The sequence below is a fragment of the Ranitomeya imitator genome, chromosome 3 (assembly GCF_032444005.1).
Source record: "Ranitomeya imitator isolate aRanImi1 chromosome 3, aRanImi1.pri, whole genome shotgun sequence".
Lineage (NCBI taxonomy): Eukaryota > Metazoa > Chordata > Amphibia > Anura > Dendrobatidae > Ranitomeya > Ranitomeya imitator.
Window position 1 is genome coordinate 263,162,995 of NC_091284.1, and position 24,847 is coordinate 263,187,841.

General features: G+C 43.7%; 1 protein-coding gene across 1 annotated transcript in view; it reads right to left on the bottom strand.

The window, feature by feature from the left end:
- Positions 1-4,316: 4,316 nt before the first annotated feature.
- The window catches only part of HEATR6 (HEAT repeat containing 6), a 116,284-nt gene continuing 95,753 nt past the window's right edge, over positions 4,317-24,847 (bottom strand). The window contains exons 16-20 of the mRNA XM_069756424.1: positions 20,313-20,435; positions 19,870-19,994; positions 17,632-17,728; positions 13,653-13,857; positions 4,317-5,542 (exon numbers count right to left, since the gene is read on the bottom strand). Of these exons, the coding sequence (XP_069612525.1) occupies positions 5,010-5,542; positions 13,653-13,857; positions 17,632-17,728; positions 19,870-19,994; positions 20,313-20,435 (1,083 nt within the window). The 3' untranslated portion in view covers positions 4,317-5,009. The remainder of the gene's footprint in view (positions 5,543-13,652; positions 13,858-17,631; positions 17,729-19,869; positions 19,995-20,312; positions 20,436-24,847) is intronic.

Consider the following 24,847-nt stretch of genomic DNA (forward strand, 5'->3'; position numbering starts at 1 on the left):
TTTGGGGTCACAGGCTTTGCAGAGCGGCTAACTCAGCTTTTGGAAACGCAGACTGGCAGGAGTTACATGAAGTGAAAGAGACTAAGAGTCTTATGGGACTTTTTAGGTGCCTGAGGCTGGGGACATGATGTACTCCAATGTGTCCCCTTAATCAGGGTTTTCAGAGAGGATAGGATACTGAAAGGGAGAGAGATATTGATAGCGCTCCTATCCAGGTCCTGTGTCCCAGCCACGAGAATCACACTCCGTGTCACTATCCGGGAAGCCTTATCCGGGCAAGCAGGAGGCTTCCTGTGCATCCGGAGGCCCTGTCAGCTTGCAACAGAGCGTAGGAAGATGGCCGACGAGATTTCATGGGCGCCTCTCGGCCGGGAAAGTGGGTGGGGCCATCTGAACGCATCAGTGGGGGCGGAGGTCAGGCTGTACAAGGCCAAAGCTGGGGACTACATTTTTACCCAGGCCCGAAAACCAGAAAAAAAAAGGATCTATCGCCCCTTCGTCAACGTAAAAAAAAAAATCTTGATTAAAAATTAAAAAAGTTAAAATAAAAGAAATTAAAGAGTTTTTAGTCTGAATAGCAGACCCGTGTGCCTCCTACAGACACTAAACATGCACTGGTTCTCTAGGAGCCAGCAGGAGGATGTATACTGCAGAGGAGGAGCTAACTTTCTTTGTATTAACTTAGTGCCAGCCTCCTAGTGGCAACAGCATACACTCACGGTCCTGTGTCCCCCAAGGAGGTGAAGGAAAAAAATCTGTTCACGCAACGTTCTATACCTGAAAGCTCCCTTTAACGTCCTTCTTATAAAAATAGTGTGTGTTTGAAAAAAGGAAAATTAAGTTGAGTCTGCTGTAGACAAAGACTGATGGAATTAGTGACAATCAGTACACAGACTGCTGTAGAGTACAAGAACTGTAAAACAAGGGGTACATTCTGCATTGGGTGCATTCTGCATTGGGTGCATAATGGTGTACTTGTCATTCAGTCAGTACACTTACTTACAACATACACAATCAATTTATTTTATACACACAAAGCATTTATTTTAGCAGTGGCGTATCCACAGGGGGGCAGCCGGGGCATGTGCCCCGAGCGCAGCTGACAGGGGGCGCCAGCAGGCCGCCTGATGATGCGGCGGTCTAAGGAGGCTCCTTGTCGGCGGCAGAATGCCGCCCCAACACTGAGATAGTCCCGTTCTCTGAGCCAGCTGTCAAATTGACAGCCGGCTCAGAGAAAGTGCTGCGCGTTGAATCCCAGCGGCGTAACTACCCCACAGCAGAGCCCCTCCACCGCAGAGAGCCGCACACCACAACTGTTGCTGCCGCTGCTCTGTGCGCACAGGACCTGTGATGAGGTCACAGGAGGGGAGGAGTCAGGAGTCACATGATCAAGGGCCTCAGTGTAGTGCAGGACTCTGCTGATTGTCATGGTGCTGGACGAGGGTAAGCGTTTGTGTGGGGTCAGGAGTGGTTTTTGTGGATGTAGCAGAGACGTGTGTGTACGAGGTGTACAGAGCGGAAGCCGTGTGTGCAAGGTGTATGGAGCGGAGCTGGGTGTGTACGGAGCGGAGCTGTGTGTACAGAGCGGAACTGGGTGTGTGCAAGGTGTATGGAGCGTAGCCGTGTGTGCAAGGTGTTGGAGCGGAGTCATGTGTCTATGAGGTGGATGGAGCAGAGCTGGGTGTGTGCAAGGTGCATGAAGCGGAGCCGTGTGTGTGCGAGGTGTACAGAGCGGAGCCGTGTGTGTACGAGGTGTACAGAGCGGAGCCGCGTGTGTACAAGGTGTATATAGTGGAGCCACGTGTGTATGAGGTGTACGGAGCGGTGACCCGTGTGCGCAAGATGTACGGAGCTCAGCTGCGTGTGTAGGAGTAACTAGGTGTGGCCATTATACTGTACGCAATATGTGTGTGTGTGTTTGTGCGTGCATGCGTAGCACTGCGGGTGAATGTGCAGAGACGTAAATCGTTTTGTGTGTGTGTACGGGGAGGAGAGGCGAGGGCAATGATGGGGCTGACAGGGAGAGTACAATAATTGGGATGGAGGGGGAGGAGGAAATGTTGGATGTGGTGGAATGGGCAATGATGGAGGTGGGGGGAGGAAATGATGGAGGTGGTGGAATGGGCAATGATGGAGGGTGGGGGGAGGCAATGATGGAGGTGGAAATTGGAATGGGCAATGATGTTGGTGGGGGGAGAATGCAATGATGGTGGGGAGGAGGAAATCATGGAGGTGGTGGAAAGGGCAATAATGAAGGGGGGAAGAAATGATGGAGGTGGTAGAATGGACAAGGATGGTGGTGGTGGAAAGCACACTGATGATATTGGAGGGGGAGAAAAAGATGGAGGTGGTGGAATGGGCAAGGATGGTGATGGCGGCGTAAAGGACAATGATGATGGTGGTGGAAAGAGCAATGTTGGGGATGGTGGGGAAAGAGAAAATGATGGTTATGGTGGAAAAGGCAAAGGAGGAAATGATGGAGGTGGTGGAATGGGAAATTATGGGGTGGTGGGGGAGAAGGCAAAGATGGAGGTGGTGAAGAGAGCAATGATGGGGTGGGGTGGAGGAAAATAAAAGGCATATATGAGGAAACAGTACAGGAGAATGGGGGATGGGTGCAGACAGTATGAGGAGCAAACGGGGGCATGTATGTGGACAGTATGAGTAGCGATGTTAAAAATGTATGTTGACAGAGTACGGGGAGTGAGGGTGATGGGATGTGTGCAGTCACAGTATGGGGAGTCAGGTGAGCAGGCAGTATAGAAAGTGAAAGGGTAAATATATGAGGAGACAGTATGGTGAACAGGGGGGTTGTGAGAGGAGACAGTATGAGGAGGGAGGGGAATAGTGTGAGGAGACAGTATGGGGGAGAAAAGTGAGTGGGCACAAAATAGAAACAGTAGTGGGGGCGTAGCATGGGGGGACAGTGTAAGGGCACAGCCAGGAAGGGACAGTATACCAAGGAGGGGGAATGTGATGAGAGAGTACAGTATAAATACTGGGCCCTATAGGGGGGACACAGTGCAAGAGGACAGTGTGAAGAGGGGGGCCGGTATGGAAAGGAGAGGTCAGTGTGAAGAGCATGTACCATAAGAAGGACAGTGTGGGGGTCATATTTTGTGCAGACAATATAGTGAGGGGCAATTTTTTATTCAGGAGCATTATAATGACACTTGTATCTTTAAGGGCGTCATGTGGAGATTTTCTGCAAAAGAGCGGAGAAGATGGAAGTCTGCAGAGAGGGCTGTGGATGAGAAAACTCCTCATGGGGTCTGGACAAGATGAAGAAAAGGAGAACGACTCCAGAGACTATGTCATCTATAAAGGTACCTGGATGTAAATGTTATTTGTGATACTGACTAACTCATGTTTTTATTTATGTTAGGAGCATTAAAGGGGATGTCCAGGTTTGTAATGAGTCTGCAGTCATTCTTTGTGACTGCAGACTTCTGATTTCTCACAGTGCGCCCTGCACACTGTCAGGATTCTCTCATGCTGGCGATTTACATTAATGCGGTCACATGCTGACTAGATATGTGTGACCTCAGTCAATGAAAATGAACTGAGAGAGTCTAGTCGGAATGTGGTCAGAAGTATACAAATCACATACTTGTGCTGACATTACTGTCCACTGGCAAGGGAGAATCCTAAAAGTGTGCAGTCAATTAGTTGTGAGAATTCAGAAGCTGTGATGTCAGGATTCAGCTCTGCAGGTACCAGTAGTCGTCACATGGACACTTCACTCATATGCGATTTTCATACTTATGGTCCTGTGACAACGAGCTTCTCTTCTGCTTCTCTCAGTTTTTCACTGAATATTGAGAGCATTAGGGAGAGCGGCTAGTCGGTACATGACTAAGTGTGCAAATCGCACATGTCCAGGATGGGGGGGGAGAGGAGGGGGGCGCCAAAATGTATTCTTGCCCCGGGTGCCAGAAACCCTAGATACACCTCTGTATTTTAGAGTACACACAATATAAATTAAGATCGTGGAGTTTACAATACCAGGTAAGTACATTTTCAGCACTATTAAGTAAAGAGAATTAAATCAGTTGTTCAAGAATTAATAAATCAAGTATAATAATAAATGTCAGTAAACACATAAGTGCTCACAGTTGCCTAAAATGTAATGAAATGTGTTTTCCATATTTCAGCTCAATTTTTGCAATCAATTTATGTGACTGCGGATTGGCGAATACTGGCAGTGTCTATTATGCACACTATCAAGATTGAGCAGTCACAGTACAGAAATGTAGATAAACCCCCCTCCCCCCCCAAAAAAAAAACAAACAAACATTTAAGAATAAACCGTGTACTAAGAAGTAAAGATTTATTGGGTCTCATATGGTCAGCATTACAGTCTCAGTAAAAACGTCGCCTTAAAAAAACAGTTTCTGCTTTCTATTTTTGGGACAGTATTGCTATTACATATACCTCATGACAGGTTTACGTTAATTTTGTATATATAATTTAGGGGTGACATTTTAAGAAATGCCTGTGTGTAAGTGTGCAGTCAGACTGACGCATTACTCTTGCAAGGATTGCATCACAATCCTCTCCTGACCTGAGCGTGACAGAATGTATTTCTACGCAGCTGTCACGCTCCGGTCAGGAGAGCCGACAGCCAGTCCAAGGATTGTGTTGCGAGCCTCACTTAAGTAATACGGCTGCCTGGCTGCACCCTAAGCATAATATCTGTGAAAACATCTAGCGTCCACTTTACAACCACAACTGTGGTCAATGGTTGTCACTATCACGCGTTTAGTGTGGAACGCAATTGATGTAGAAAACTAAGACCATCAGGGCCATAGAGCGAATAAAAAAAAAAAAAAAAGGCGTGTAGATGACCCATTGTTATTTTTATTTGTGCGCAGCTTACACTGGGCATACAAATAAACGTTGGCTCTGGGGGAAAAAAAAAAAAGAGATGGCCTTGATGTAATTCGGAAAAACTGCATACAAAAATGCAGAAAGAAAATGCATAGTGATCATCGGTGGATTTGGTTTGACTAAGCTTTTATTTCATTTTCACAGCTCAGTAGAAGGTCTTCAAAAAAAGTCACCTCAGTAATCTTCATGCCCACTGAGGTCTCCTGTATACTACGTACATGATCTATCGCATGTTTGAGCATCTGATCTCTGTGTTCCTGTATTTCCTGCGTTTCTTCCTCATCTACACCAGACTTTAAATACTGCAACATGTAAGTCTTGATTCGCTCTCCTTCCTCTATCAAGCTATTGTGAATGCAGGGCATGTCTTCTAGGGTTGCCATGTTCAGCATGTGTATCAAAGCCTGGCAGATCTGTGCTCGTAAACTAGAACAATATTTAAACTCTAAAAAATCTTCGGTGTCTTCACTTTTTTGCAATGCTGTAATCAAAGAATTCCAGATCTTGCCAAACTGTTCAATACTTCCGTACTGTTGCCTACTTGAAGGTGTAGATAGCGCCATCGCTGATTTGATCCTGACTTTAAAGTTCTTACAGGATTTGACAACAGTAGTGAGGGCATTATAGGAATCAGTGCTCCAGGTCGCTTTACCTGAAAATCAAAGAAATTTTAGCTTTTAGTATCTCAGGAGAATGATTGTGAGATTATTATACACGATCATACACACATATATTATATACACACACATCTATATATCATATGACAAGTGGTGGTGCCTCAACAAATCTTACTTCGCTTAAAAACTGGAATAAGGGGCGTGGCCTAGCACCGGATGTGCGCGGTCAGCTTCTGGAGCTCCTCCGCTGTGACCCTGCATTTATCCTGAAGATAAGCTCTCTCTGGGAGCCGATAACGTGTTGTGTGGCTGAGGGAGGTTACCGGAGGTCAGCCCCGACGTGTGAAGCTGTGCAGAGCTGAAGATATGATCCGGAAAAGGCAGCAAGACTCCAAGGCAGGAGCAGTCACCCGGAACCAAGATGGCGCCGACAGTGTGGAGAGAGCTGAGAGAGCAGACACTGCAAATGCCTCATATGCAAAGAGGCTAGAAGTGGCTGCTAAGCTTGAAAAGTATGCCTGGGTGGACGGGGCAGGGAAAGAGCTGGCTGAAGAGGAGGAGGAACAGGCTGGAGAGAAAATGAAAGTGCATGGAGAAGTTTCAGAGGATCAACTCTCTAAAATGCAGAGGTCCCAAACTCAGTGTCTACAAAAATGTACTGCTTTGATTAATAAGAATGATGATCTGGAGAATCGCTCACGGAGGAATAATGTGAGACTAGTGGGTATCCCTGAGAAGACTGAAGGAAATTACCCTACAAAATTTATAAAAAAAATGGCTCCAGGACAAGATGGGAGCTGATAGTGTATCCTCACCCATCTCCTGCAGACTGTGAGCCCTCGCGGGCAGGGTCCTCCCTCCTTATGTACTCGTGTGCCTTGTTATCTGCTCATGTTTAATGTATTTGTCTATATTTGCCCCGCATTCACATGTAAAGCGCCATGGAATAAATGGCGCTATAAAAATGTATAATAATAATAATAATAATAATAATAATAACCTGTCCCAAGTTATTTTCGGTGGAAAGGGCGCACCACGGTCCTATGAAACCTCTCCCGCCGGGGTCCCCCCCTCATACTATCCTTGCTAGGATTCTGAACTATAGGGACAGAGATTCCATATTGAGGAGTGCTCGTGCAGCTGAGGACATGTGCATTAATGGCCAGAATATCTCCATTTACCCAGATTACTCGTCTGAGGTGCAAAAACAGAGGATGAGTTATGGAGCAGTTAAAAGGAGATTGAGACTTGAAATTGATTTATTTTACTCTCTACCCGGCGAAATTAAGGGTTGCAGGCCTGGAGGCAGTTCACTTTTTTCCAACACCAGAAGAAGCCACTAAGTGGCTTGACTTAAATAAGCAGAAGCTTACAGATGACAAAGAAGGAGGGAAGTGAAAGGAAGATTCTGGAGATGAAGATGATGCTGCCTTATTGTTACCTCCGGACTTTGGTTTAATAGTTTATTGCGGTTTTCAGAGGACTTATTGTAATAATGTTGTTTATATGCTGAGGGGTTGGGGAGGTGTTCTAGTTACAGCGGATTACAGGTACTGAGGGAAGGGTAGCTAGACGCTGGACAACCTACTCTCTGATTAGAGAGGTGAAAACAGAAGCGGATTAGTTATGGGTTATTGTGTTAATGAACATTGGGGAGGGAGGAGGGAGGGGTGTGAGATCTATTGCTGGAAATTGAGACTTATAGTTTGCTGGGAACAACATCCTATTTCAAGGGGTCTGGAATTTGTATGTGTGCGGTTTCATGGTGGGAGACACAATTAAAGTTGTTAGTTGGAATATAAGAGGACTGTCGGAGGGAACTCGGAGAACGGCAATTATGGAATATGTGAGAAAACAGGGCCCAGATGTCATTTGTCTCCAGGAGATACATTTACTTGCAGAAAAGGTAGAAGTGTTAAAAAGGAGGTGTATAGGAAGGTCTTATCACTCTACGTATTCTTCATATGCTAGGGGGATCTCGGTACTGATTGGGGCATCCACGTTTTTTGAAGAAATTGAGAGCCATGTAGATAGAGATGGGCAATATGTTCTGTTATTCTTCAAAATTTATGGGCAACCATTATGTCTAGCGGCTGTTCACTTCCCACCCCCATATTCTGGGAAAAAGGTACAAGAAATATTTGAATTGTATAAACAGGGTATGGGATTACCAATGTTAATTATTGGAGATGTCAATAATGTGATGGATGAAGGGTGGGACAGGTATAAGAAAGGTTTAAGCAAAGGCACTAAAAAACCATCGATGTTTGGGAATTATATGACAGAATTGGGGATGGTGGACCTCTGGAGAGTAAGGAATGAGAATGTAGTCTGTTACTCCTGTTATTCTGCAACCCACGGTTCCCTTTCCGGGATTGACCTAGCACTAGGAAATGATTTAATGACGCGCATGATCTGTGGGATAGAATATCTCCTGAGAGGGATTTCGGACTACAAGCCTATGGAGCTCTTGATTAGACAGACTAGTGGGAGGACTGGACGGGGAGGTGGGTGGAAATTTCACCCCCTGTGGCTTGAACATATTAATATGGATAGCATTAAGGAGATCACAGAGTACTGGCAGTTTAATGAAGATAGCGCTGATAAGCGGGTAGTCTGGGACGCAATGAAAGCTTTTTCTGAGGGGCCTTCTTTTTAGGGAGATTTCTAGATGTAAATCCAAGACTAGGATGGAAGATAAAGAGATCATAGAGAAATTAGAAAGAGCAGAAAGGGATATGGTGTTGGACCCATCAGAGATATCTCAATGTAGACTAGGGGAAGCCAAGGAAGCGGTTAATAAGTTGTATATGAAAAAGCAGAGAGAAGAAGAGCTTTTCAGCAATTACAGTTTTTTGAGGAAGGAGAAAGAGTGGGGAACTTGCTCTCGGTGGTAACGGCGGCACAGAAAGAATCATCGTATGTGTTTGTAAACTAAGGAGAGATGAAGGGACTGTGTTGACAGATGTAGTGGATATTTTGGGTGAGTTTAGAAGTTTTTATGAACAGTTGTATTCATCTGGGTTGAGGGCTACATTGGGGACATTGTAAACTTCTTGGGTGAGGCGAAACTTCCTAGGATTGGGGATTGCGATAGGAGGAGGTTGGATGAACCTATAACTGAAGAGGAAATTAGACTTGCTGTCATGTCAATGACTAACAACAAGGCCCCTGGAGCTGATGGACTCCAGGTTGAGATATTAAAGATAATTTTTGATGAGGCGGTACGGAGGGAGAGCTGCTGGTGTCCATGAGAGAGGCGACAGTTGTAGTTATTTTAAAGGAAGGTAAGGACCCGGAATTGGCGGAATCCTATAGGCAAATTTCGTTGCTGACGGTGGATGTTAAGATTTTGGCTAAAGTAGTGGCTAACCGTTTGGCAAGTGTGGTCCAGAATCTCGTCCATCCTGATCAATCTGGTTTTATGTCAAATAAGTCTACAGCGATAAACTTACGTAGATTATTTCTGAACTTGCAGCTGCTGTCGGACAACGAGTGTAATAGAGTTGTAGTCTCACTGGATGCGCGTAAAGCGTTTGATAGTGTTGAATGGTGCCATCTTTGGGAGGTTTTGAGATCTTTTGGTTTTGGGCCGACTTATCTCGTGGGTGAGGTTATTGTATTCTTCTCCGATTGCTAGGGTGAGAGTTAATGGAGCGTTATCTGGAAGCTTTGGTTTATATAGGGGGACTAGGTAGGGGTGTCCGCTGTCTCCGCTGCTATTTGCGTTGGCAGTGGAGCCCCTGGCACAGACAATTAGGAGCTCGACTTTGGTTAGGGGGTTCCGGTATGGCATGATAGAGGAGAAAATAGCCCTATATGCAGATGACATGTTACTCTTTTTAGAAAATTCTGGAGAGGCCTTGGAGGGTGTGATGCATATTCTTAGGCCATTTGGTGATATATCGGGTCTTGAAATCAATTGGGTGAAGTCAAATATCTTGATAGTGGATAAAGGGGGCATTGACATCCCAATATCAGGGGAAGATAGTAAGCTGACAGTGGTTTCTCAGTTCAAATATTTATGTGTATTAGTGTCTTTTCCTCTCTCTCGAGCTACGTCAATCCAAATCTGTCCCCATTGTTGCAGAGGTTTAAGAAGAAAATGGGGGCGTGGTGCAAGTTATATCTCTCCGTGGTGGGAAGGATAAACTTAATTAAAATGATTCTTATGCCCAAATTATTGTATATATTGCATAATTCCCCCATTTTGTTGCCCTGAAAGTGGTTTCATACCATTAACTCTATTTCGAGACCTTGTTTGGGGGAAGAAACAGCCAAGAATTAGGCTGGAATTGCTTCAGAGGCCTAAAGCGCAGGGTCAGCAGATGAGAGGTTGGTTCAGCAGATTTTGGTTTGGTTGGTGGGAAGGGACCCATTGGTTCAGGGATTGGAGGCAGGGGGATTTGGGAAGTTTGGAACGGCCTATCCTACTTTGATACCGGTTCAAAAAGTATGGGAGGCAATTAAAAAGACAAGAGAAGTGGGACTTTTAACAAATCTCTCCCCAATATGGCATAATTAAATACTACCTGAATTTATTAAAATGGGGGAATTCAAAAATTGGATATCATTGGGTATTCAATATGTGGCTCAGATTCAGGACGCACAAGGACTGTTATCCTTTGAGGTACTGCATTGCAGGACACCTGCAATATGGACAGTTGAGACATGCCTATCTTGCGCAGAGTAAAACGATGGATATTGGAATTTATGGAGACATTCTGGTGGACTATGTCTGTGCGACGGGAGGAACGAAAGGGGTAGTCTTGGATGTTTATAGGGATTTGTTATATACCTTTCATAATAGATTCCCTATTAAGGCAAAAGAGAAATGGGAGGAAGAGTTGGGAAGGATAGGGGAGGATAAATGGGAGGATATCATGGAATATATTCCCCAATTATCATTAAGTGAGCCGGGTAGACTTTCACAAATATATGTGCTTCACAGAGTATATAGAACTCCAGATAGACTATATAAGGCAGGGCTGAGACAGACCTCAGAGTGTCCTAGGTGCTAGTCCGAGGGGGCAGGGATTCTACACATGTTATGGCAATATACGAGACTGAATTCATATTGGTTGGAGGTGGGAGAAGCAATTGGGAAATCGTATGGCTGTACAATCGCAAGCGATCCTGTGATAAATATTTTGGGATATGTGGAGGAGATCCGAGTTCCAAATCGTCATAAAGTGTCCATAGCTAGATTATTGTATGTTGCAACGAAAGCTAATTGCCAGGCACTGGTTGAGTGAGGTACCGCCGACTCTGCAGGAATTTTATAGACAGTCTGATATGGTTATTAATATGGAAAAGGGTATTTATGAAAAAAGGAAAAGTATGAAGACTTTTGAAACACTTTGGAAACCTTGGATGGAGAGGAACAGATTCCAGTGGGATGTTGTTCTATTATGTAAGCAATGTATGCTATTGTCCTATTCTTGTTTATAAAGGCTTTAAAGGGAGGAGGGAGGGAACTGGGGGATTGTTTCAAAATGTTTGTAAACATGTTTATTCTCCTTTGCTGACACAATTGTGGGTAGTTGTCAATTTGAATATAAATAAAAATTATCTGATTAAAAAAAAAGGACTGGAATAAAGATGATTTGGCGTAAGGTAGGTCACATTGTGTGATGAATAGTGTTGAGCGATACCGTCCGATACTTGAAAGTATCGGTATCGGATAGTATCGGCCGATACCCGAAAAATATCGGATATCGCCGATACCGATATCCGATACCAATACAAGTCAATGGGACATCAAGTATCGGAAGGTATTCTCATGGTTCCCAGGGTCTGAAGTAGAGGAAACTCTCCTTCAGGCCCTGGGATCCATAGGGATGTGTAAAATAAAGAATTAAAATAAAAAATATTGATATGCTCACCTCTCCGGCGGCCCCTGGACTTCACACTGCTAACCGGGAGGCTTCTTTGTTTAAAAAGCGCGCCTTTCGGACCTGTGAATGACGTCCCGGCTTCTGATTGGTCGCGTGCCAATCAGAAGCCGCGACGTCATTCTCATTCACAAAACTGCTAATTCTAGGAATTGAGGACCTGCGAATGACGTCGCAGCCTCTGATTGGTCGCGTGCCGGTCACATGGGCGGCACGCGACCAATCAGAAGCCGGGACGTCATTCACCGGTCCGAAAGGCGCGCTTTTTAAACAAAGAAGCCTCCCGGATAGCAGCGTGAAGTCCAGGGGCCGCCGGAGAGGTGAGCATATCAATATTTTTTATTTTAATTCTTTATTTTCCACATCCCTATTGATTCAATACCGATACCCGATATCACAAAAATATCGGATCTCGGTATCGGAATTCCGATACCGCAAATATCGGCCGATACCCGATACTTGCGGTATCGGAATGCTCAACACTAGTGATGAATTAGATGAACTTTGGTGTGATGTCCCCACCGCGCCCCTGTTGCACCCTTGCTCAGTCTAGTTTGGCGGAGATGGGAGAACTGGCGTGAATACACCAAAAGATTTATCAAAGCGATTTACACCATAATTCTGGTGTAATGGTTTTGATGAATAGAGACCCATGCCAATATACCTGTATGATTTTTGCAGGACAAGTCATTTTTTAATCCCTTCTCAACTGGGCAATTGTGTATCCCCCCCACCCCTACACTTCTTCCTTCAGCCATAACTTTTTTATTTTACATCCAGATGAGGGACAAGTTGTAGTTTTGAATGTCATAATTTATTTTACCATTCACTGTACTGGAACACAAGAAAAAAAAAATAACAGTGCAGTGAAATTGAAGAAAAAACATTCTAAAATTATTGCAGTTTTGGGGTTTTGTTTTATAAAAATTACCCAGCAGCATAAATCTCTCGTTCAGTACAATTACGGCAATACCAATTTTTTTTTTTTTTTTGTTTAAATAGTGAAATAAAAGACTAATAAAAAAATAAAAATAAATAACTGTGTTGCCATTCTCCGAAACTTGTAATGTTTTTCTTTTTGGCAATTAGGCAGTTTGAAGGCATGTTTTTGCATGGCACGCTGACGTTTATTGATAGCATTTTGGGGTAGATAAAACTTTTTGATCACTTCTTATTGGAAGGATCTCGGTGACCGAAAAAATGCAATTAGATTTTCTCTTTCTAGCATTCACTGATCAGTTTAATTAATAATAGATTTTAAAATAGACCAAACCGTTAGAGGCATCAGTACTAAATACTTTTTATTTTTAGTGAAGAAATGGGAATGTGGGGGTGATTAGAATTTTTTTTTTACTTTATTTTTTAATCCCCCTGAAGGACTGGAACCTGTGATCATGCCATCACTTATATACTGCAATACCGTAGTATTACAGTATGTAGTAAAGCTTGCAATCTCCCATGAAGCCCAACCACACGCAGCCCCCTGGCTGCCATGGCAACTCAGACAGACCACAAACAAGTCACAATAGGAGAGCGCGATAGCACGAGAAACGGTACTCTCCCTGGACCGTGCACTGGAAATGCGGCTGCCAAAGAATGACAGCAACATTTAAGAAGTTAACAGCAGTGTGTGGAGCTCAGCTCTGCTCGCTACTGTTAGAGGCCGATGCTGGCTGTGTAACACAGCCAGCATTGCACGGGTATGATGCAGTCTCAGCTCCTGAGCCTGCATCACACATGGGGACTCGACAGTGGATGTACTGGTATATACAACGTTGGGAGAACAATCTTTGTGGGATGGAACAAAAATGTATTTTTGCATTCAGTTTTATAGTTTATGTTGCCATATACTTGGAGTAAACTTGTTTTCTCGCTCCATAAAAGAGGGTAATAGTGGTAATGCAACTGATTAATTTTTATTCTGTATTTTTGTGAGGCAGAAAGCAGCAATTCTGGCATTTTAATAAACTGTGTGGGTACTTTCCCCTGTTCCAGCACAGACTCCATGACGCTGCTCCGTTCTCCCACAACATATGAAGCACCATAGACGTCTCTAACATGCGGTATACATGCAAGTCGAATGTCAGGATAGGGCTGCCACCATTACATGGGTTGAAAAAAAAAGACCTAGGTCCATCAAGTTCAACCTTTCTCCACCAACTGTACATTCTGTGTCACTACATTTTCTATAACCAGTCTTAAACCATTTCGCTACCACACACATACACTGCCGGTTCTGCGTGCCACTCACCAAGTGGAAGAGCTGTGTTTTTGAACACATTACCGAGGGCGTAGCATGCGTTCCATTTCACTTTCATCGTTCCATCCCCAAGTACTGTAGCAATCAGGGCCTGAATTGAGCTTTCAATGCTTTCACTGAACCTTGGTTTCACAATATGGTATGGCTGCAAAAAGTGCAGTAGGTTTCCCAATGCTCGAACAGCGTTGCTTTTAACCTGTAATAAAGTAAAAATTGCAAAATATATATTAAATACACACACTAAGAGGAAAAGCAAGATTAGTTTATTTGAGGTTTATTTAGTCCATATAAAACTATAGATAACTCATATGAGAAGAAAGGAGACACGTTACAAAGCCTACAAATACTCAATACCCATTATGTGACCGATAAATCAATCCCAAACAAAATCGCATGACCATGACATCAATATGAAAGGTCCTAATATCGCACATAAGCAGAATGGCATTTTCTATGTAAATCATATATGATTCATGTGCTCGGTCATGGAAATCCCGCGTCGCTGATTGGTCTCGCGAGCTGCCCGTCATGGCTGCCGCGACCAATCAGCGACGGGCACAGTCCGATTAGTCCCTCCCTACTCCCCTGCAGTCAGTGCCCGGCGCCCGCATACTCCCTTCCACTCACCGCTCACACAGGGTTAATGCCAGCGGTAACGGGCCGCGGGTAACGCACTCCGTAACCGCTGCTATTAACCCTGTGTGACCAAGTTTTTACTATTGATGCTGCCTATGCAGCATCAATAGTAAAAAGATCTAATGTTAAAAATAATAAAAAAAACCTGCTATGCTCACCTTCCGTAGTCCGACGATGTGCCCACGGCTGCCGCCATCTTCCGTTCCCAGAGATGCTTTGCGAAATCACCCAGAAGACTTAGCGGTCTCACTTAGCTTCGCTGGATCCCGGCGGGTGAGTATATAACTATTTTTTATTTTAATTATCTTTCTTTAACACTGATATGTGCCCACACTGCTATATACTACGTGGGCAGTGTTATATAGCGCGTGGACTGCGTTATATACAGCGTGGCTGCTATATACTACGTGGCCAGTGTTATATACTATGTGGGCAGTGTTATATACCGCGTGGCTGCTATATACTACGTGGCCAGTGTTAGATACTATGTGGGCTGTGTTATGTACTGCGTAGCCTGTGCTATATATTACGTGGCCACTTATATACTGCATGGCCTGTGTTATATACTGCATCGCCTGTGTTATATACTGTGTGGCTGCTACATACTGCGTGGGCTGTGTTATATACTATTTGGACTGTGTTATATACTACGTGGCCTGTATTAACACATCGGGTATTCTACAATTAGTACAGTGCCGGCAAAAAAAATCCTTACAAGTTCAATGAAACCACAAAATCTTAATATTTAAGTGGATTCAAGTGTTTTATTGTGGATATTTTATTATAATTAGTATTTTGTCATGTCACCCTTACATTTTATCACCATCTGCAGTCATTTAGGCATGGATTCAGCAAGGCTGGCTAAGTATGTGGGGTCCATGTTTACCCACAGTGTCTTCAGCACCTCCTTTAGTACTGTATATTTTGGGTCATACCGTGACACGGTACTCGGACGACTCACGACCTTTGAGCCTCCCCTGACCAGCCTGAAAGTGCTCTCATCACTAAACATCACTTTCTTCCACTCTTCAGATGTCCAATCTTGATATTTCTTACATAAGGCAAGCCTTTTCTTCTTCATTGCTGCTGTGAGCAGGGGTTTCTTTGTGGCACGGCAACTTGGTAGACCCAGGTCCTTCTGCAGTCGGGGACGAATTGTCCTAGTTGCGATGTTCTGGAGGAGCATAGGGTACTTGTTTTTTAGTTCAACAGCAGTTATAGAAGGCTGTGACATCACTTCACGCTTCAGAAGCTTATCAGTCCTTGGTGAAGTCTTCTTAGGTGCGCCAGAGCCTGACTTCCTCTGCGGTACAATCCCAGGAGGCAATGATGCCGCCGACCGCTTCAGTTGATAAATTGCTTCTCTTGACACTCCCAGATCTCTAGCTACAGCAATCACCGAATCCCCCTTCTTGAGCAGAGTCAAGGCACAGGATTTCTCTTCCATTTTAAGCTTCTTTCGACCCATTGTGGGAGATAATAAAAAACTGAGGGAGATAATAAAAGACTGCATAATAGCAAAACTGGCTGAGCTGCACATAACAACCAATCAGAGTGCAGCTTTCGCTTTACCAGAGATGTGAAAACGGAGCGTTGATTGGTTGATATTTGCAACAAAGCCAGCTTTAATATTAGACAGTTTTTTATTATCTCCCCCATTGTGTACACTTTTAAAAAGTGAAATTATGATGTGGATTTTACATGTAAAGATTTTTTTGCCGGCACTGTATGTATATAGCAGCCACACAGTATATAGCACAGGGCACGTAGTATTTGTCTGCTATATACTACATGGCCTGTGCTATATACACTATGTGGCTGCTATATACATACATACATATTCTAGAATACCCGATGCGTTAGAATCGGGCCACCATCTAGTGTAAATAATATATATATATATACTCGCCGTATAAGACGGGGGTCATCTTATACGCCCAGTCATCTTATACAGCGTGTGCGGTGCGGATGGTTCCCAGGGTCTGGAGGAGAGGAGACTCTCCTTCAGGCCCTGGGATCCATATTCATGTAAAAAAAAAAAAAAGAATAAAAATAAAAAATATGAGATATATTAACCCTCCGACAGCCCGCGGCTCTCAGCCGTGCAAGCGGCGGCCTCCGTTCCTAAGGATGACCGTGACGTCATCGAAGGTCCTTCGCTCAATGCATCCTTAGGAACGGAGGCCGCCCCTTGCACCACTAAGAGCCTTGGGCCGTCGGAGGGCAAGTATATCCCATATTTTTTTTATTTTTATTCTTTTTTTTCACATGAATATGGATCCCAGGGCCTGAAGGAGAGTCTCCTCTCCTCCAGACCCTGGGAACCATCCAGGATCGCTCCCTGCACACGCTGTACCCGGCGTATAAGACGACCCCCGACTTTTGAGATGATTTTCAGGGGTTAAAAAGTAGTCTTATACGCTAGAAAAGATGGTTGTGGCTCCTTTTGCATCAATTACTGCATCAATGCAGCGTGGCATGGAGGCAATCAGCCTGTGACACTGCTGAGGTGTTATGGAAGCCCAGGTTGCTTTGATAGCAGTCTTCAGCTCGTCTAAAGTTGCGTTCCCGAGTGGTCGGCGGGCACGTCAAAACACCGCATGCGGACGCATTCGCATACAACGCATGTCCCTGCGTACCCAATGTTAGAGATGGGTACGCAGGACGCATGTGGAAGTAGGCACGCAGGCGGAGCTTGAGGGAGGAAGTACGCAGCCATACGCAGACCAGCCAAACGCAAATGTGTACTTAGCCTAAGAGAGCGCATAAATTTGTCAATTCATGTGTGCCCAGTCTTTTGATACTTGTAATACATGCCTTCTGACTAAGCACTCTATCCATCAACCTATGGCAGTTTTAAATAGAGCTTGATCCTACCTGGCCATATGACTGTAGGCTTTTAGCCAGGGCAAGGTCTCATGTTAGGTTAGGGTCTCAACAGGGATATGCCTTGTCACTGGCTATTGGGCTCACATGAATTGAAAGTACCTTCATTTTTAAGTTTTTTTTTTCTTCAGCAGTAATGCTGTTCCAATTTCATATATTCAATGTTTACATACTACAGCGTTTCAGAGTGCATCTTCAATTTGTTAGTTACATACAGAGTTGCACCTGTTCACATTTGTCTTTCTGTTTGGCAGCGACGGACAGTCTTGATATTTGTAATACTGACCCACTGCTGCATCAGCAGTCATGTTACTGAAGGTCCGATGTGATCACTTCCTGCCTTGGCAGACACCACTGGACCCCAATGGTTGAAGCTGAAGAGTATAGCTTCTTTATGATTTTAACAACTCCTGCTGGACCAACAACTCTTGTACATGTAGGTGCGTACCTTATCTTTGTCTTTTGATGCTTCAGTTGCTGATTTCAGCATTTTTAGAAGTAACAGGTCTGAAAATTCTTCCTGAAAAGTATGTCCCATAGACTCCCTGAAATAATTTGTTAAAGAAACATAAATAAATATAGGAAAACAACATTTTCAAGACATCTTGATATAGTCAGTATCAAGTATGAGTGCCACAAGCAGAAATACATGCTCTGCATGTTATCTATGAGGTTATTAATGGTTGTCTGAAGAATGCTCTGCTAGGCTTAATGCACTTGGGCAGGCAAATCATCAAGATCTGCTGCTGGCAGCAAACTTTGCAAATGTTATCCAATGACCTCCTTGATAGGAGACAGGTCCGGAGAAGCTGGAGACCATGGTATTCCATTATGGAATGCTCACAGTAGCACGAGCAACAAGTGGCCTGGCGTTGTGGTAATGAAAAACGGCCACGGTAATACCCACTCGTTCCACCACCAAATCAATGTAACACTGAGCCGTTGGAATACCTGGAATAATGACAAGAGGGGTCAGGATGCCCTACATTATTCCATCCCACACCATAATGCCCGTAGTAGCACATGTGGGACATTCCCTCGTGAAGACCTCTACACGGCATTGCCCATAAGGTTTCCAGAACCAATCTCCAGCCAGACAACGCTGCTGCTATGGAGTCCGTGAGTCGGGGGAGCATGGCCTCTCTTCTCAGCAAAAATATCAGCAGTACCCTCATCCTCGGGATGCAGATACCATCAAATAGAGTGGTGGATCATGAAGCTGTTGGCGCTATTGAGCCTGCACCTGTGAGACTCGGTACACGGCAGGCATGATGAGGTCACTACATCGTCCCTGCTGTAAGGAGCTTCAGTATTCGCAGGGCATCGAGGAAACTGAGCTAGAATAGTGTTTCCTTTAAATGTCAGTACTTGGTGGAGCATCACACTGAATGAGAGGATGGGCTATGGGGAGCCATAATACTGTGTGAGGGGCTGTGGGAGCCAACATACCAAGTGTGGGTTGGGGCTGAGCGAGTCATCTTACCGAGATGGGTAGGCTGTGGTAGTCATAATATTAAGGGGTTGTCTATAGAGGCCATCATACTGAGAGAGAGGCTGTCCATAGAGGCCATCATACTGAGAGAAGGGTTGTCTATAGGGGCCATCATACTGCGTGAGGGGCACTGGGGGACATCATACAGACATACAGAGTGAGAGACTGACAGCCATCTTACGGATTGGGGGTCATCATTGTGAGTGGGAAATGGGCTTTGGGGGACATTATACTGAGTGTGTGGCCATCATCCTGAGTGGGAGGTGGGCTTAAAGACCATTATACTGAATAAAGGGTGGGCTGTAGGAGCCATCATGGTGAGTGGGAGGCTGTGGAGGCAATATGTTTATTAAAGAGGTTGTTATATGAACAAAGTACGGTAGATTTTAATTACTAGATCTTGGAATACAAACAAGTTCCAAAATTGGATTAGTTAAATAAAATGTCCCTGTGCTGAGATAATCTTATAAATGTGCCCCTGCTGTATACTGCGTAACGGCCGTGTCTAACTGTACAGGGACATGGTCTGATCATACCACATCCTCCTGGGCAGGGGAGGAAGCAAAGGAGTATACAGACAGACATTACAGCATGTCTCAGCATATTTAACACATGCAATTGTGGAAGTTATTAGTGTTCCAAGATCTATTGATTAAAATGAACTTTTTTGTAGGACAACCCATTGAAGAGTGGTGGCATGGAACAAAAGTAGCTGGACATCTGGAACATAGCCAAAGTCATGCAAATGGCTGCTGATGGTTTGCGTAGACCCGGTTTAACAGCTTAAGCTTGGTATGTGATGTCCAATTTCACTGGCAGTACAGAATGGATCAATCGTGGAAACTGTCATTTCTTCAAAGTGTCTCGAAAGCCATTTATCAACATGACAATGTTGCTCATGCTACTGTGAGCAGCCTGCATGGCCTAAATGTGTTACCATAGCCGGCAGCGTCTCCGGACTTGTCTCCCATCGAGTTCATCATTGGTCAGCCATAACCACATTAATATTATACCAAGGCGTGTAAGTGCTTGTATTTCTGCGCTTGGTGCCGATACTCTATACCAAACAAATCGAGATGTGTTGAAAATTTAGTTTCAATTTTTTCATAATTTTCATATCATTAATATGTCTATTAATCTGATTTTTCTTTCTTGGTGTTGCAATAGCAATATTGGGGAGTGTATAATACTTACATATTAACGATTAGAGTGTCCGTCAGATTGCCCAGTGACCAAGCTGCTTTGGCACGCACATTTGGGGATTTGTCATTGAGAGACATCAATATAGCATTTGCTGTATCTGCTACAAACAGGACGTCCTACAAATGATAAAGAAACACATTAATTCACTAAATATACCAGGATTTCTTTTGTTTTTAATCTTAAATCTTATCTTGAATCATGCAATAACAGTTTAGAATCAACTACGAGGAATAATAGGAAGTAAAATGCAGAGTCTGTGGGTAGTGCATTGCTTCATAAAATGTAGCAGAAATCACATTAAAAAAAATATGTTTCATTTCTATTGCAAAAACCTTAATTAGACCCTTCACTTTCTATTTTGCTGGCAGCTCCACAATGTAGAACTGCACTTGACTTCTGTACAACACTCATCCAGAGAGACCACGAGGACTAACCTGTCGAAGACAAGGAAATAGGATGTATACGCCAAGGGCTCGGGCAGCTGCAGCTTTTACCAGCGGATTTTCACTGTGATTCAGACCAAGCAGCAGTGTTATACACAGGATTTGACACTTGTCCTAAAATTATAAGAATGTAAATACTCATTTAAAAGGGAAAAATCTGTCTAACTATTCCTACAGGAAACAAATGTCTTCCAGGAGATTATTCGCCCTACCTGTATTGGCAAATTTCACTTTACACAATTCTCCATTACATTTTTTTTGGCAATTCTTTAGTTCCAAATGTAGGACTTGCCCATAACATACTAAGGATTTTAAAATATTTCACCACTCTTAAAAATAAAATTGCACATTGAGTTTATGGCAAGCTTACAAGATGTAAGCGTTGAGATAAAAGGAATTGGTCATCAGGTTTTTGATATGTAATCTAACAGCTGCATGATGTAGGGACAGAGACCCTGATTCCAGGGATTTATCACTTCGTTTACTGGGTGCAGCACTAGTAATAGACTTCGTGTTCTCTGCTGTAGATGTAGCACTGATCAGAATTTTGATCTGTGTATAACCCCGCCTACACTACTGATTGGCAGCCTTCTGTATACACAGTATATTGACAGAAAGCTACTAATCAATGGTGGGGGGTGCGGTTGGACCAGGAAGTATAAAACGTGCAGTGATAATCTCCTCTGAAAAAACACAGATTTCTTGAAACAGAAAAACATAGCCCAGTAAGTGATACATTAACGGAATCAGGGTCTCTTCCCCTACATGATGCTGCTCTCAGGTAGCAAAAACCTGCTGACAGATTCCCTTTAAGGTAATAGCATAATATCACAGCATCTATCATACACTACCAATCACCACAACTTTAAAATGGAATCTATCAAGTGATTCATGCTGCCCACACCACAATGACGAAGGCAGAACCCGAAACGCGCGTTGGGGTGGACGCCACTCGGATGAAGGAGCTCCTCTGCTTGTGTAAATCTACTAATTCTATTATTTGACCATCTCATGGCTTACACTGCTAGGTGATTTACAACAGGTCCATAGCACAATATGAGCACCGTCTTATATACATTTCTCTTGCTACCTCTGTACTTACTACAGCATATGGACAGCTCTTCAGTTGTCTAATATACATTGATTTACACCATCACCTACAGCACCTGCACTTTATCAATTCCTATAGAATCCATATATAATTGTTCTTATCTGGCTATGCACTTTATTGTGCTTTCTCCTATGATGATTATGATTATACTATGCTAGCCTTACTGATTCTCCTTCCAGGACGAATTCACTACCCTGAGTGTGCGTCCCTGTTTTTATATACATTTTTTTAAAATAATTTTTATCATTGTTATGTCACCCCTGTTATTACCTGGTTTTAATAAAGTATTATTAGTAATCACCATCTTCTGTACTGAGACCTTTTTTGGTTGGTTCTTCTTTTTGCCAAACCACAATTGCAGCTAGGCTCTGATTTATATGGCCAGATTTTTCCAAAGGCAATAAGTTCAGTATAAGGTCAGATCCTTTCACTTACATTCATATTTACGCTAAAAGAGTAATGGTGCAGTTACACTGGCCGAAAATCATGAAGGAGTGTTGCTAGGAGTGTAGACTTCCTAATAATCATACAGTGTAAACAGGCTGCCAAACACCCAATGAATAAACAAAAAAACCCTCTAGTTCGTGGGTGAAATGGTTTTTAAGCCTGCTTAAAAATAATTGTTCTTGACAACACATCATCCTGTGTAAAAAGGACATGTGCTGCCGAGAACAATGTGTGCGCAGTCAACATGTTGGTACAGGCTATAAACAGCTTGCAAGCAGCTGATGAGTGGTTGCTTAACCCCTTAGTGACAGAGCCAATTTGGTACTTAATGACCAGGCCAATTTTTGCAATTCTGACCACTGTCACTTTATGAGGTTATAACTCTGGAAAGCTTCAACGGATCCCGCTGATTCTGAGATTGTTTTTTCGTGACATATTGTACTTCATGTTAGTGGTAACATTTCTTCGATATTACTTGCGATTATGAAAAAAACGGAAACATGGCGAAAATTTTTAAAATTTTGCAATTTTCAAACTTTGTATTTTTATGCCCTTAAATCAGAGAGATATGTCATGAAAAATAGTTAATAAATAACATTTCCCACATGTCTACTTTACATCAGCACAATTTTGGAAACAAAATTTTTTTTTGTTAGGGAGTTATAAGGGTTAAAAGTTGACCAGCAATTTCTCATTTTTACAACACCATTTTTTTTTAGGGACCACATCACATTTGAAGTCATTTTGAGGGGTCTATATGATAGAAAATAATGAAGTGTGACACCATTCTAAAAACTACACCCCTCAAGGTTCTCAAAACCACATTCAAGAAGTTTATTAACCCTTTACGTGCTTCACAGGAACTGAAACAATGTGGAAGGAAAAAATGAACATTTAACTTTTTTTTGCAAACATCTTAATTCAGAACCATTTTTTTTATTTTCACAAGTGTAAAAACAGAAATGTAACCATAAATTTTGTTATGCAATTTCTCCTGAATACGCCAATACCCCATATGTGGGGGTAAACCACTGTTAGGGCGCACCGCAGAACTTAGAAGTGAAGGAGCGCCGTTTGACTTTTTCAATGCAGAATTGGCTGGAATTGAGATCGGACGCCATGTCACGTTTAGAGAGCCCCTGATGTGCCTAAACAGTGGAAACTCCCCACAAGTGACACCATTTTGGAAACTAGACCCCTTAAGGAACTTATCTAGATGTGTGGCGAGCACTTTGAACCCCCAAGTGCTTCACAGAAGTTTATAACGTAGAGCCGTGAAAATAAAAAAATCGCTATTGTTTACACAAAAATGATCTTTTCGCCCACAAATTTTTATTTTCACAAGGGTAACAGGAGAAATTAGACCACTAAAGTTGTTGTGCAATTTCTCCTGAGTACGTCGATACCAAATATGTGAGGGTAAACCACTGTTTGGGCGCACCGCAGAGCTTGGAAGAGAAAGAGTGCCGTTTTACTTTTTCAATGTAGAATTGGCTGGAATTGAGATCGGACGCCATGTCGCGTTTGGAGAGCCCCTGATGTGCCTAAACAGTAGAAATCCCCCACAAGTGACCCCATTTTGGAAACTAGACACCCCATGGAACTTATCTAGATGTGTGGTGAGAACCTTGAATGCCCAAGTGCTTCACAGAAGTTTATAATGCAGAGCCGTGAAAATAAAAAAAAATTTATTTTTTTTTCACAAAAAAGATATTGTAGCCCCCAAGTTTTTATTTTCACAAGGGTAACAGGAGAAATTGGACTGCAATAGTTGTTGTCAAATTTATCCCGAGTACGCTGATGCCCCATATGTGGGGGTAACCCACTGTTTGGGGCGCACGGCAGAGCTCAGAAGGGAGGGAGCACCATTTGACTTTTTGAGCGCAAAATTGGCTGTCGTGTTTGGAGACCCCCTGATGTACCTAAACAGTGGAAACCCCCCAATTCTAGCTCCAACCCTAACCCCAACACACCCCTAACCCTAATCCCAACCTCATCCATAATCCTAATCACTAACCCTAACCATAATCACAACCCTTACCCCAAAACAACCCTAATGTCAACCCTAACCCTAATCAAAACCCTAAATCCAACACACCCCTAATCGTAATCTCAACCCTAACCTCAAACCTAACCCTAATCCCAATACACCCCTAATCACAACCCTAACCTTAACCCTAATCCCAAACCTAACCCCAAGCGTAACCCTAATGCCAACCCTAACCCTAATACCAACCCTAATCCAAACCCTAACCCTAATCCCAGCTCTAACCCTATCTTTAGCCCCAACCCTAGCCCTAACTTTAGCCCCAACCCTAACCCTAGCCCTAAGGCTACTTTCACACTTGCGTCGTTTGGCATTCCGTCGCAATCCGTCGTTTTGGACAAGAAACGGATCCTGCAAATGTGCCCGCAGGATGCGTTTTTTGCCCATAGACTTGTATTGCCGACGGATCGTGACGGATGGCCACACGTCGCGTCCGTCGTGCACTGGATCAGTTGTGTTTTGGTGGAGCGTCGGCACAAAAAAACGTTCAATGAAACGTTTTTTTGTACGTCGCATCCGCCATTTCTGACCGCGCATGCGTGGCCGTAACTCCGCCCCCTCCTCCCCAGGACATAGATTGGGCAGCGGATGCGTTGAAAAACTACAGCTGCTGCCCACGTTGTGCACAATTTTCACAACGTGCGTCGGTATGTCGGGCCGACGCATTGCGACGGCCCCGTACCGACGTAAGTGTGAAAGAAGCCTAACCCTAAATTTAGCCCCAACCCTAACCCTAAATTTAGCCCCAACCCTAAATTTAGCCCCAACCCTAGCCCTACCCCTAACCCTACCCCTAATTTTAGCCCCAACTGCTGTTCTCCTGCCGGCCGGCAGATGGAGACAGATGGCGGGCGCACTGGGCATGCGTCCGCCATGTTCTTCTGCCGGCGGCCAGGAGGAGCAGCAAGAGGATCCAGGGAC